Below are 12,839 nucleotides of genomic sequence, written 5' to 3' on the forward strand. Positions count from 1 at the left end.
CGGCTCCTGTAATCAGTCTATAATAATACAGACACTCAGACCCTAAAAGACTAAAATGTCCCCATTGAAACCCATTAAAAACACAATTTTGATCCCACAGCCATTACGCCATAAAATCATGCATTCTATTAAATCCTGCTCTCAATCGAGTTTTTCATAAAAACACTGGTATTATGTAAACAAACATTTAAAAGGTTTAACATTCTGAAAATTAATAAATATTTGGTTATAGTTATGATCATGACTGATGTTGGTCAAAAATGTAACTTAATATATATTATTTTTATATCAGTTTTTGGAAGGGGACATTTTTGTCCTCAAAGATGTGGGGAGTTTGATTTTTGCTGAACAAAAAATAAAAATGCATCAAAATCAATGTTGCTAATCATTGATATATCCCAGACTGTGAAAAATACCTCCCCCCCCACCATTTAGTATACAGAAAATATTCAATTTTTGTGGGGGGGGGTTTCACAACTACAGTGGCATTAAGGCCATCACCTGCTGAGGCGATATTCGCTTGAATGTTCACCAAAGTTAAACTCTAAGCAAATGCGAGGATGCGAATTTGCTGCGCCACCAGAAGCGGACGTTTTTTCGCCCCTTCGCTCTCATAGAACGGAAGTGAATGGGAGGCGAATGTTAATTCTGCGCATGTGTGATTGTGCCTTTATGTAGACAAACTGGCATTTAAAGGGTTACAATTCTGAAAATGACTGAATATTTGGTGGTTATGATCAGGACTGATGTTGGTTAAAAGATCTGACTCAGTGAAAGTGAAAAAATATTATTATTATATAGTATTTTCATAGCAGTTTTGAGCTTTGGCATGTCTCTTAGTCATGTTTTTACCTGCCGGTAAGTCAAAGGGGAGAGAAAGATCCTATGTTTTCATTTAACACAGACCTTTTCTCCGTTGCTGCCAGGTGGCCCATTGGCACCAAATTCTCCAGGGTAACCATCTGGTCCCTTTTAGAGACAAAAACAAATAAAAATGCAGTAGTTCATTAAACCAGTAAAGTAATCTTTATAGCTAATATGGCTGATCGATTGTTAACCCTCCTGTTGTCTTCCCGTCGCCCATGCAACTTTTGCCTTCCCGGGTCAAAATTGACCCGGTCTGGTTTGACTGTTTTTAAAGCATACATTATAAATTATCACCCAATTCTGTATTACACCTTTTTGGCCAACTTCATTCCAACTCATTACCACGAGTTTTACACTTTTTTTTGGAATTCATGGTCACTAAACCTAATTTATATGAAATTAAAAAAGATCTGAAAAATATCCGAAAAAAAGTCTGAAAAAATGTCCCAAAAAAAAGTCTGAAAAAATGTCCCAAAAAAAAGTCTGAAAAATAGATCTGAAAAAAGTCTGAAAGAAAAAATTCTGAAAAAAATAACTGAAAAATGTCTGAAAAAGATGTCCAAAAAAAAATTCTGAAAAAAAAGATCTGAAAAAATTCTGAAAAAAAAGATCTGAAAAAAAAGTAAAAGAAAAATATCTGAAAAATGTCCGAAAAAAAAGTCTGAAAAAAGTCTGAAGGAAAACATTCTGAAAAAAAATATCTGAAAAATGTCTGAAAAAGATGTCCGAAAAAAAATTCTGAAAACAAATATCTGAAAAATTTCTGAAAATAAAAGTCTGAAAAAAAAGATCTGAAATAAAAGTCTGAAAAAAAAGATCTGAAAAATGTCCGAAAAAAAAAAATTTGAAAAATTTCGGACAAAAAAAGTCTAAAAAAAAAAAGATCTAAAAAAAGTCTGAAAAAAAAGATTTGAAACATTTTGGACAGAAAAAGTCTGAAAAAAAAGATCTGAAAAATTTCTGAAAAAAAAATTCTGAAAAAAAAGATCTGAAAAATTTCTGAAAATAAAAGTAAAAAAAAAAAGATCTAAAAAAAGTCTGAAAAAAAAAAATTTGAAAAATTTCGGACAAAAAAAGTCTAAAAAAAAAAAGATCTAAAAAAAGTCTGAAAAAAAAGATTTGAAACATTTTGGACAGAAAAAGTCTGAAAAAAAAGATCTGAAAAATTTCTGAAAAAAAAAATTCTGAAAAAAAAGATCTGAAAAATTTCTGAAAATAAAAGTAAAAAAAAAAAGATCTAAAAAAAGTCTGAAAAAAAAGATTTGAAAAATTTCGGACAAAAAAGTCTAAAAAAAAAGATCTAAAAAAAGTCTGAAAAAAAAGATTTGAAACATTTTGGACAGAAAAAGTCTGAAAAAAAAGATCTGAAAAATTTCTGAAAATAAAAATTCTGAAAAAAAAGATCTGAAAAATTTCTGAAAATAAAAGTAAAAAAAAAAAGATCTAAAAAAAGTCTGAAAAAAAAGATTTGAAAAATTTCGGACAAAAAAAGTCTAAAAAAAAAGATTTAAAAAAAGTCTGAAAAAAAAGATTTGAAAAATTTTGGACAGAAAAAGTCTGAAAAAAAAGTCTGAAAAAAAAGTCTGAAAAAAAGATCTGAAAAAATTCTGAAAAAAAAATTCTGAAAAAAAAGATCTGAAAAAAATGTCCGAAAAAAAATTCTGAAAAAAATATCTGAAAAATTTCTGAAAAAAAAAATTCTGAAAAAAAAATCTGAAAAATTTCTGAAAATAAAAGTAAAAAAAAAAAAGATCTAAAAAAAGTCTGAAAAAAAAGATTTGAAAAATTTCGGACAAAAAAAGTCTAAAAAAAAAGATTTAAAAAAAGTCTGAAAAAAAAGATTTGAAAAATTTTGGACAGAAAAAGTCTGAAAAAAAGATCTGAAAAAATTCTGAAAAAAAAATTCTGAAAAAAAAGATCTGAAAAAGATGTCCGAAAAAAAATTCTGAAAAAAAAGATCTGAAAAATTTCTGAAAATAAAAGTCTGAAAAAAAATATCTGAAAAAAGTCCGAAAAAAAAGTCTGAAAAAATGTCCGAAAAAATGTCCCAAAAAAAAGTCTGAAAAATAGATCTGAAAAATTTCTGAAAATAAAAGTCTGAAAAAAAATATCTGAAAAATGTCCGAAAAAAAAGATTTGAAAAAGTCTAAAAATAAGATCTAAAAAAAGATTTGAAAAATTTCGGACAGAAAAAGTCTGAAAAAAAGTCTGAAAAAAATATCTGAAAAAATGTCCGGAAAAAAAGTGTGAAAAATAGATCTGAAAAAAGTCTGAAAAAAAAAATTCTGAAAAAAAATATCAGAAAAATGTCTGGAAAAAAAATATCTGAAATATTTCTGAAAATAAAAGTCTGAAAAAAAGATCTGAAATAAAAGTCTGAAAAAAAAGATCTGATAAATGTCCGAAAAAAAAGTCTAAAAAATAGATCTGAAAAAAGTCTAAAAAAAAAAATTCTGAAAAGAAATATCTGAAAAATGTCTGAAAAAGATGTCCGAAAAAAAATTCTGAAAAATTTCTGAAAATAAAATTCTGAAAAAAAATATCTGAAAAATGTCCGAAAAAAAATATCTGAAAAATTTCTGAAAATAAAAGTCTGAAAAAAAAGATCTGTAATAAAAGTCTGAAAAAAAAGATCTGAAAAATGTCCGAAGAAAACGATTTGAAAAATTTCGGACAAAAAAAGTCTAAAAAAAAAGATCTAAAAAAAGTCTGAAAAAAAAGATTTGAAAAATTTCGGACAGAAAAAGTCCGAAAAAAAAGTCTGAAAAATGTCCGGAAAAACAGTCTGAAAAAATGTCCCAAAAAAGTCTGGAAAATAGATCTGAAAAAAGTCTGAAAAAAAAATTCTGAAAAGAAATGTCTGAAAAATGTCTGAAAAAAATGTCCGAAAAAAGTCTGAAAAATAGATCTGAAAAAAGTCTGAAAGAAAAAATTCTGAAAAAAAAGATCTGAAAAATGTCTGAAAAAGATGTTAGAAAAAAAGATTTGAAAAAGTCTAAAAAAAAGATCTAAAAAAAGATTTGAAAAATTTTGGACAGAAAAAGTCTGAAAAAAAAGTCTGAAAAAAATATCTGAAAAAATGTCCGGAAAAAAAGTGTGAAAAATAGATCTGAAAAAAGTCTGAAAAAAAAAATTCTGAAAAAAAATATCAGAAAAATGTCTGGAAAAAAAATATCTGAAATATTTCTGAAAATAAAAGTCTGAAAAAAAAGATCTGAAATAAAAGTCTGAAAAAAAAGATCTGATAAATGTCCGAAAAAAAAATCTAAAAAATAGATCTGAAAAAAGTCTAAAAAAAAAAATTCTGAAAAGAAATATCTGAAAAATGTCTGAAAAAGATGTCCGAAAAAAAATTCTGAAAAATTTCTGAAAATAAAATTCTGAAAAAAAATATCTGAAAAATGTCTGAAAAAAATGTCCGCAAAAAAATATCTGAAAAATTTCTGAAAATAAAAGTCTGAAAAAAAAGATCTGAAATAAAAGTCTGAAAAAAAAGATCTGAAAAATGTCCGAAAAAAACGATTTGAAAAATTTCGGACAAAAAAAGTCTAAAAAAAAAAGATCTAAAAAAAGTCTGAAAAAAAAGATTTGAAAAATTTCGGACAGAAAAAGTCTGAAAAATGTCCGGAATAAAAGTCTGAAAAAATGTCCCAAAAAAGTCTGGAAAATAGATCTGAAAAAAGTCTGAAAAAAAAATTCTGAAAAGAAATGTCTGAAAAAGATGTCCGAAAAAAAATTCTGAAAAATTTCTTAAAATAAAAGTCTGAAAAACAAGATCTGAAAAATGTCCGAAAAAAACGATTTGAAAAATTTCGGACAAAAAAAGTCTAAAAAAAAAGATCTAAAAAAAGTCTGAAAAAAAAGATTTGAAAAATTTCGGACAGAAAAAGTCCGAAAAAAAAGTCTGAAAAATGTCCGAAAAAAAAGTCTGAAAAAATGTCCCAAAAAAGTCTGGAAAATAGATCTGAAAAAAGTCTGAAAAAAAAAATTCTGAAAAATTTCTGAAAATAAAAGTCTGAAAAAAAAGATCTGAAAAATGTCCGAAAAAAAAGATTTGAAAAATTTCGGAAAAAAAAGTCTAAAAAAAAAGATCTGAAAGAAGTCTGAAAAAAAAGATCTGAAAAATTAGTTGAAAGACATCCATATTTATGAAGTTTGAAAACGTGTCAATTTGACCCGAAGACAACAGGAGGGTTAAGTTAACCAGCCACGTGCATTATTTCATCTAATAAATACGATTAAATCAGATGGTTAGAATAGCACCATTAATGATCTTACCAAAGATATATTTTCTCACCTTGGTCAAAACATTTACTATTTCAACACCAGCACCTTGAGACCAACATGTGAAAAATAGACTTGCCTTGTCACCTGGATCACCTTTGCAACCAGGAGCTCCAACTCGGCCAATTTTACCCTGAAGATTTCCCGGAGACAATGACATCATATCAGTATATTGAACAGATTAGAGTCATTGTATACTGAACATTTTAAGTTGTCATATGAAGACTCACCTTTTGACCGTCAGTTCCATTCTTGCCAAATAATCCTGCCACACCCTGAGTATTTGAACGTCAGCAAAGACACTTAATTAACTACAGTATGCAAACATTGACAGTGTCGGATGTAGTAGGAAATAAATAATGTGCAAGCATAACATTAATAATCGTTTTTTACCTTTGCTCCACCTGTTCCGAATTCACCCTGACGAGGTAAAGAAGAGCCATTAATTTAACAGCAATTCAATTTCAATTCAATTCATTCAATTTGACAGAAAAGCAGGGATATAAAGATTTATCTCTCACCTTGTCACCTATCAAACCAATCTCTCCCTACATCAGAAGGCACAGAAGGACATGTTATTGAGATAAAGAAGGACAACTTAGTTAACTGCAGCACACAAGATCGTCAATCAGTGGGCCTCAACAAACCTTTGAACCGGGTTGTCCGATTGGACCTTCAATGCCGGGATCACCCTGAAATATAATAGATCATATTCAGCCATAAGATGATACAATATTGTTTTCAAAGAATTTCAAACATAATAACGATGCAAACTTCTACCTACCTGTCTACCCGTTATACCGCCTGTCCCAGTTTGACCTCTGTCTCCTTTCATACCCTAGAAATAAGTAGAAATATTGACATCTCAACAAAACAATCTTTGGTACAAGCAGAAATATATCATTGTTTATACATTTTTGATTTGATTTTGTTTTTTGATACTCACTTTTGAACCTCGAGACCCTGTTGGTCCATGGGGCCCAGGACTCTTATAGCATTGAGGTTCGTAACACTACACGATCAAAGAGGACAACAAAACAATATTAAAACAGTAGTAAAGTAGAAATACATGAAAAAAAAACAAGAGATTTGGCGCAATTTCTAAAAGCAGAAATGCATCCCTTTTTTTAATTACTAGTCTTGTGAATAACATGCATATAATAATTGTAAAATATTTCTTACCTGTACATAGGCTTGTTGTTTCTGCAAAAGAAAAAAACAGCAGTAAGTGAAAAGTACCTGATAATGATACTGTAATTTAAATCTGAATTAGAATATATAGCTTTCAATGTAAGAAAGGAAAAGGATTTCAGATCACCATGGCTTTTATGATACGAGCGATGGTTGAGGTCTTTATTTCTGGTTTCCCATCTACAACGTCCACTACTATGTAGTCATCGCGGTACAGTTCAACGGGAGAGTTGGCTATCTCCCTCATCCCTGTTTCATCGACACTCCTGGACGCTGCCACTGAGAAAATTTGGATATCTTTCTCCCGGGCCTTGTCTGCCATCTTCTTCATCCCTCCACATGGACTTGCTGTCACATGCCCGTCAGTGATGACCACAGAGAAGAGGACGGGCTTCTTCCCCGAGTAGTGGTGGGTCATTTGGTTAGCCATTGTTTCGAGGGCGCAGTCGGTGTGGGTGCCTTTGCCCTCGTACCTAATGTCATTGAGGTTCCTGATGAAGTTCTCCCTGGTTGTGAACTTACTGAAGACATGCTGCGACTCAGAGAAGTTCAGGCCTCCTATGGACCAGGAGATCTTGATGCCCCTGTAATCCTTTTCTGCCTCGTCCTGGTGCAGTTCCTGGGCAAACATCTTGGTGAACTCCTTAATTTTCTGCACCAGGCTGCCCGGTGGGGACTCCTGTAAGGCGATGGTCTCTGAGGTGTCGAGGATGAAAAACACCTTGACGGGACAGTCAATTATCCTGGCTGGAGGAGAGAAAAATCGACAAAAGTGTAAACATCCACTGCTTTGTTGCACTTTAAACCTGCAGTAAGCAGAATATTTTTTGGCATCATTTGGCAAAACATCCATAATAACCTCTCAGCATATTGTAATTCAAGTGTTCTGAGAGATAACTAGACTTCAGCACCTCCTCATGGCTCTGTTTTCAGGCTTTAGAAAATCTAGTGAAAGGACACTTTGGCCAATCACAGGTCATTTCAGAGAGAGAGCGTTCCTATTGGCTGTTCATTCAACAGAGGCAGCTGTCAATCACTCGCAAACTCTGAACAACTGGTCAAACTAGGCAGCGCTGATCAAATATGAATCAATATTCTGTTACTGTAATGCCTATTTCTCACCTCAAATGTTTTCAGAAAAGTTTGCTACAGCTGGTGGGCGGTGCTTGGTATTTCCTCAACTGTTCTCAACATGGCTGCTGAGTCATGAACCTTCTTATTTTACAGCTAAACAGTACACTACAAGATGTTTCTGAAAACATTTGAGGCGAGAAATAGGCATTACAGTAACAGAATATTGATTCATATTTGATCAGCGCTGCCTAGTTTGATCATTTGGTCGGAGTTTGCGAGTGATTTACAGCTGCTCCGAGACGGCAGCTCAGGCTCCAGCTCGGCTCTGATTGGTTGTTTTCCTCCGCTCTGTGAAATCTTGCAGATGCTATTAGGAGCACCGGAGGACACAGAGGCACATGATTCTTTTCTTTCAAATGTCTGGAAAAGCCCAATAATAAAATAGTCAAATCATATTTTAGTTCCTTTTTGTGAATTGATATGAATGTAACTGATTGTGTTAAATGGACATCGATTGCGGGTTCCTGAATTTAATCAAATCCAAATCGTATCATGGTAGACTTTATCATATAAGCAAATATTGTATCATCCAAAGAATCAATATATATTGTATCGTGATGAAACTTGGGATTTACACCCCTATTGAATACTTCTTCTACCATTGAATACACGCCATTAAATTACATTATTATCATATTCTATTGAGCTAGAAAGACATTACTATAACTCACTCTCACAACCTTCAGGTGTGGGCGGGAGTGGAGCTGGAGTCGGACCTGGACTGTCACCTCGTCCAGGTACTGGCCTGGGTCCACGAGGGGTCAAACCTTGAGGTGTTGCAGCTTGGAGCAGGCACAGAAAGATGAACCCTGATATCATCGCCATTTTTTTCCTGCAAAACAAAAAACAAGACAGAGAGGAGAGGACAGTTGTTGAAGGCTTACTTTTAACTCCCAACGCTCCCTTTAAAATGCAGGAAATAGCTGTCAAACAAGTGAGGCTTCACAGAAGGCGTCTCCACAGAGCTTAGGGAGTGTTTATCGCTGTTTTAAACAATGTCAGTGAAATACACACTGTGGAAAAAGAGGGCAATATTTAAAATTGTAGCTGAAATGGAAATGTTAGTTGTTGCATCCCACCTGTTTGGTGAAACTGACATCCAAGAACGATAAAACACAAAAAAAAGACAACAGACGATAAGATTGAGTGTGAGGAGGGCCCACATCTAAAGAAGAGTTGGACTGTTTGGTGAGAGCTGATAGCAGTTTGCTGTAGATGAGGATTAGTTCAACGAAAACCAGAAAATAATCAACAAACTACAAATGAATAAAATTATTGGTTTAGTGTAACCCCAAACCACAGCTGGGGTTATTAAAACACAAAGATGACAAATGATGGATAACATTTTATTGAAGGAAATCGAGTCCAAGACAGCTGTGCTGTTGTACAGTGGTGGAATGTAAGTACATTTACTTAAGTACTATTTTGAGGTAGGCTACTTGTACTTTACTTGAGTATTTCCTTTTAATGCTACTTTATGTTATACCCAGAGGGAAATATTGTACTTTTTACTCTATTACATTTATTTTACAGCTATAGTTACTCGCTATGCCTCACAGATTCATATTTCACTGAACAAAAAACATTTTTATTAAAAAAATAATGCATTGCTAGGCTACTTTTACTTTTCTTGAGTATTTATTTGTAATGTTACTTTATACTCCTACTCTACTACAACCCAGAGGGAAATATTGTACTTTTTACACCATTACATTTATTTAACAGCTATAGTTACTCATTATGCTTCACAGATTCATATTTTACTCAACAAAATAATTGTATTAAAAAAATAATGCATTGCTAGGCTACTTGTACTTTACTTGGGTATTTCTTATCTTTTTGATGCTGCTTTATTCTACTACTCTACTATACAACCCAGAGGGAAATATTGTACTTTTTACTACATTTATTTAACAGCTATACTCACTTGCTATACTTCACAGATTCATGTTTTAAATAAAAATTATACATATTTATTAAAATTATGCATTGCTATAGATTAAACTGAAAAGTAGCCTAGTAGATAAAATTAGCTCCACTGGACTAGTAATTAAAGTTATCAAATAAATGTGGTGTAAAAGATATTTTTCAGACTGTTTTTTTTTTTTTTTATTTACCTTTTTCAGACATTGTTTAGACTTTTCTTGTCCAACATTTATCAATCTTTTTTTTGGACATTTTTTTCAGACATTTTTCTGACTTTTTTGGGACATTTTTCAGACTTTTTTTTTTCAAACATTTTTCAGACTTTTTTTTCAGACATTTTTCAGACTTTTTTTTTATTTCACCTTTCTCAGAAATTGTTTAGACTTTTCTTTTCCAGCATTTTTCAAACTTTTTTTTTACGGACATTTTTTCAGACTTTTTTTTTCCAACATTTTGCAAACTTTTTTTTCAGACATTTTTCAGAGTCTTTTTTTCCAGCATTTTTCAAATTGTTTTTTTAAGACTTTTTTTCAGACTATTTTTTTTTTTTTTTTTTTTTTATCTTTTTCAGACATTGTTTAGACTTTTGTTGTCCAACATTTTTCAATCTTTTTTTTTGAATTTTTTTTCAGACACTTTCCAGACTTTTTTTTCCGGACATTTTTTCAGACTTTTTTTTCCAACATTTTGTAAACTTTTTTTTTTCAGACATTTTCTTCAGACATTTTTCATAGTCTTTTTTTCCAGCATTTTTCAAATTTTGTTTTTCAGACTTTTTTTTCAGACAATTTTCAGACTTTTTTTTCAGACTTTTTTTTTTTTTATTTTACCTTTTTCAGACATTGTTTAGACTTTTCTTTTCAAGCATTTTTCAAACTTTTTTTTTTTCAGACATTTTCCAGACTTAATTTTTACGGATATTTTTTCAGACTTTTTTTTCCAACATTTTGCAAACTTTTTTTTCAGACATTTTTCAGTCTTTTTTTCCAGCATTTTTCAAACTGTCCTTTAAGACTTTTTTTCAGACATTTTTCAGACTATTTGTTTTTACGGAGTTTTTTTCAGACTTTTCTTTTTTAATTTTTTCAGACATTGTTTAGACTTTTGTTGTCCAACATTTTTCAATCTTTTTTCAGACTTTTTTTTTTTATTTTACCTTTTTCAGACATTGTTTAGACTTTTCTTTTCCAGCATTTTTCAAACTTTTTTCTTTTTCAGACATTTTTTTCAGACATTTTTCAGACTTTGTTTTTCGGACATTTCTTCAGACTTTTTTTTCCAACATTTTTCCAAACTTTTTTTTTCAGACATTTTTCAGTCTTTTTTCCCGCATTTTTCAAATTGTTTTTTTAAGACTTTTTTTTTTTTTTTTTTACCTTTTTCAGACATTGTTTAGACTTTTCTTTTCCAGCATTTTTCAAACTTTTTTCTTTTTCAGACATTTTTTTCAGACATTTTTCAGACTTTGTTTTTCGGACATTTCTTCAGACTTTTTTTTCCAACATTTTTCCAAACTTTTTTTTTCAGACATTTTTCAGTCTTTTTTCCCGCATTTTTCAAATTGTTTTTTTAAGACTTTTTTTTTTTTTTTTTTTACCTTTTTCAGACATTGTTTAGACTTTTTTTGTCCAACATTTTGCAAACTTTTTTTTTTTCAGACATTTTCTTCAGACTTTTTTTGGGACATTTTTCAGACTTTTTTATTTTCTTTTTACCTTTTTCAGACATTTTTCAGACTTTTTTTTACGGACATTTTTTCAGACTTTTTTTTCCAACATTTTGCAAATTTTTTTTCAGAGTCTTTTTTTCCAGCATTTTTCAAATTGTTTTTTTAAGACTTTTTTTTTATTTTACCTTTTTCAGACATTGTTTAGACTTTTCTTTTCCAGCATTTTTCAAACATTTTATCAAACTTTTTTTCCCAACATTTTTCAATCTTTTTTTTAGACATCCCAGTACCATAATATAAGATCACATAAAACTCTGAACATGGCCACATTTCTTTTACTTTTGATGCTCTAAGTACATTTAGATGCTAATACTTTTACTTTACTTTTTGAATGTAGAACTTTCACTTAGGCTATAACAAAGTATCTCCCACAAGGTGTCCACATTATTACTCAACGGCCTTAATTTCACTCACACTCTTTTTTTTATTATTAAAAAAATAATGCATTGCTATAGATTTAACTAAAATGCTGCTTATCAGAGATGGAAGAAGTACTCAGATGTTGTACTTAAGTAAAAGTAGCAATACCACAGTGTAGAAATACTGTGTTACAAGTAAAGTCATGCATTCATTTGAATCTGCAAAGTAACTAAAGTAATCAAATAAATGTAGTGGAGTAAAAAGTACAATATTTGCCTCTGAAATGTAAAAGAGTAGAAGTAAAAAATAGTCAAGTAATGTACAAGTACCTCAAAATTGTGCTTAAGTACTTGGTTACTTTCCACCACTGCTGCTCACATTAAAGCATCAGTAATTGTGGTCCAATACTATAATATGAAATAACATAAAACTCTGAACGTTGGCCATTCTGGAGTACTTTTGATGCTCTAAGTACATTTTACTGCTAATACTTTCACTTATAACAAAGTATATCTCCATCAAGGTGTCCACATCAGTGACCTTAAATACACTCTCCTTATACTTCGAGTTATTTTCTTTTCCACAAAACACTCATCAGCTGTCAAGTCAAGTAAATATTACAGAAGACTAATTGCTTCACATTTTGAGCTGCTTATATGGTCTGCTTTTACACCTCAACTAAACTTTTAGAAAAGTTAAATATAAAGTGTACTCACCAGGGCGACTGCACGGACAGAAGTTAAAATCTACTGTAAACTGAGACAGGAAATTCAAGCCAGTTTCCAAAGAATGTAAACTAGATAATCATCTAGGCAGAATCAAAGAGTTCCCATATCAGTGGACTCAGTCGGGGTCAGTATTTTCTCGAGGAACCGCCTGTTTTAATCTCATCCCACGCACGAGCACGTCTGGCGCTTGCACACATGCACGAGGAAGGGAAATTTCATTGGAGGGCTGATGTTTAGATCATCATCTGGTGTTACACATAGCAGCTGGACTCAAGAGACACAGCACAGTCTCCAAAACTATAGTGCAATTCTGGAAAAAAAAAAAGAAAAAAGCAGCTTTATATAAACACAACATACTGTTATAATCTATTTATCAGCCTGGATTTAACAGAATAAATTAGTCACAGACTGATTCTCTCCAAACAAGCAGCTTTACAAACACTTCAACTCCACTGCACTGCTTTCACATCCTTACATGGAGAGAGCTGCACACACACTCAGTCTGTTTATGTTTCAAGACTATACAGCACCAGAGATGTCATGTTGGAATTTAACTGCTGCAACTATCCAAAAATGATAGTCTATGACAGAATTATTTGATTAATCAATTAGTCAACAGA

General features: G+C 31.2%; 1 protein-coding gene across 2 annotated transcripts in view; it reads right to left on the minus strand.

Annotated features, from left to right (window-relative positions):
• The window catches only part of LOC119499976 (collagen alpha-2(VI) chain-like), a 22,687-nt gene extending 10,189 nt beyond the window's left edge, over nucleotides 1-12,498 (minus strand). The window contains exons 1-12 of one of the 2 annotated variants that reach the window (XM_037789296.1): nucleotides 12,208-12,498; nucleotides 8,157-8,308; nucleotides 6,470-7,089; nucleotides 6,334-6,354; nucleotides 6,098-6,163; nucleotides 5,936-5,989; nucleotides 5,799-5,843; nucleotides 5,673-5,699; nucleotides 5,545-5,571; nucleotides 5,382-5,426; nucleotides 5,231-5,284; nucleotides 907-969 (exon numbers count right to left, since the gene is read on the minus strand). In XM_037789296.1, coding sequence (XP_037645224.1) covers nucleotides 907-969; nucleotides 5,231-5,284; nucleotides 5,382-5,426; nucleotides 5,545-5,571; nucleotides 5,673-5,699; nucleotides 5,799-5,843; nucleotides 5,936-5,989; nucleotides 6,098-6,163; nucleotides 6,334-6,354; nucleotides 6,470-7,089; nucleotides 8,157-8,301 — 1,167 coding nt within the window. In that variant the 5' untranslated portion in view covers nucleotides 8,302-8,308; nucleotides 12,208-12,498. Of the gene's footprint in view, nucleotides 1-906; nucleotides 970-5,230; nucleotides 5,285-5,381; nucleotides 5,427-5,544; nucleotides 5,572-5,672; nucleotides 5,700-5,798; nucleotides 5,844-5,935; nucleotides 5,990-6,097; nucleotides 6,164-6,333; nucleotides 6,355-6,469; nucleotides 7,090-8,147; nucleotides 8,309-12,207 lie in introns of both variants that reach the window. The other variant, XM_037789295.1, reaches the window with a different exon arrangement.
• Nucleotides 12,499-12,839: the final 341 nt, after the last annotated feature.

The sequence above is a fragment of the Sebastes umbrosus genome, chromosome 13, assembly GCF_015220745.1.
Source record: "Sebastes umbrosus isolate fSebUmb1 chromosome 13, fSebUmb1.pri, whole genome shotgun sequence".
NCBI classification, from domain to species: domain Eukaryota; kingdom Metazoa; phylum Chordata; class Actinopteri; order Perciformes; family Sebastidae; genus Sebastes; species Sebastes umbrosus.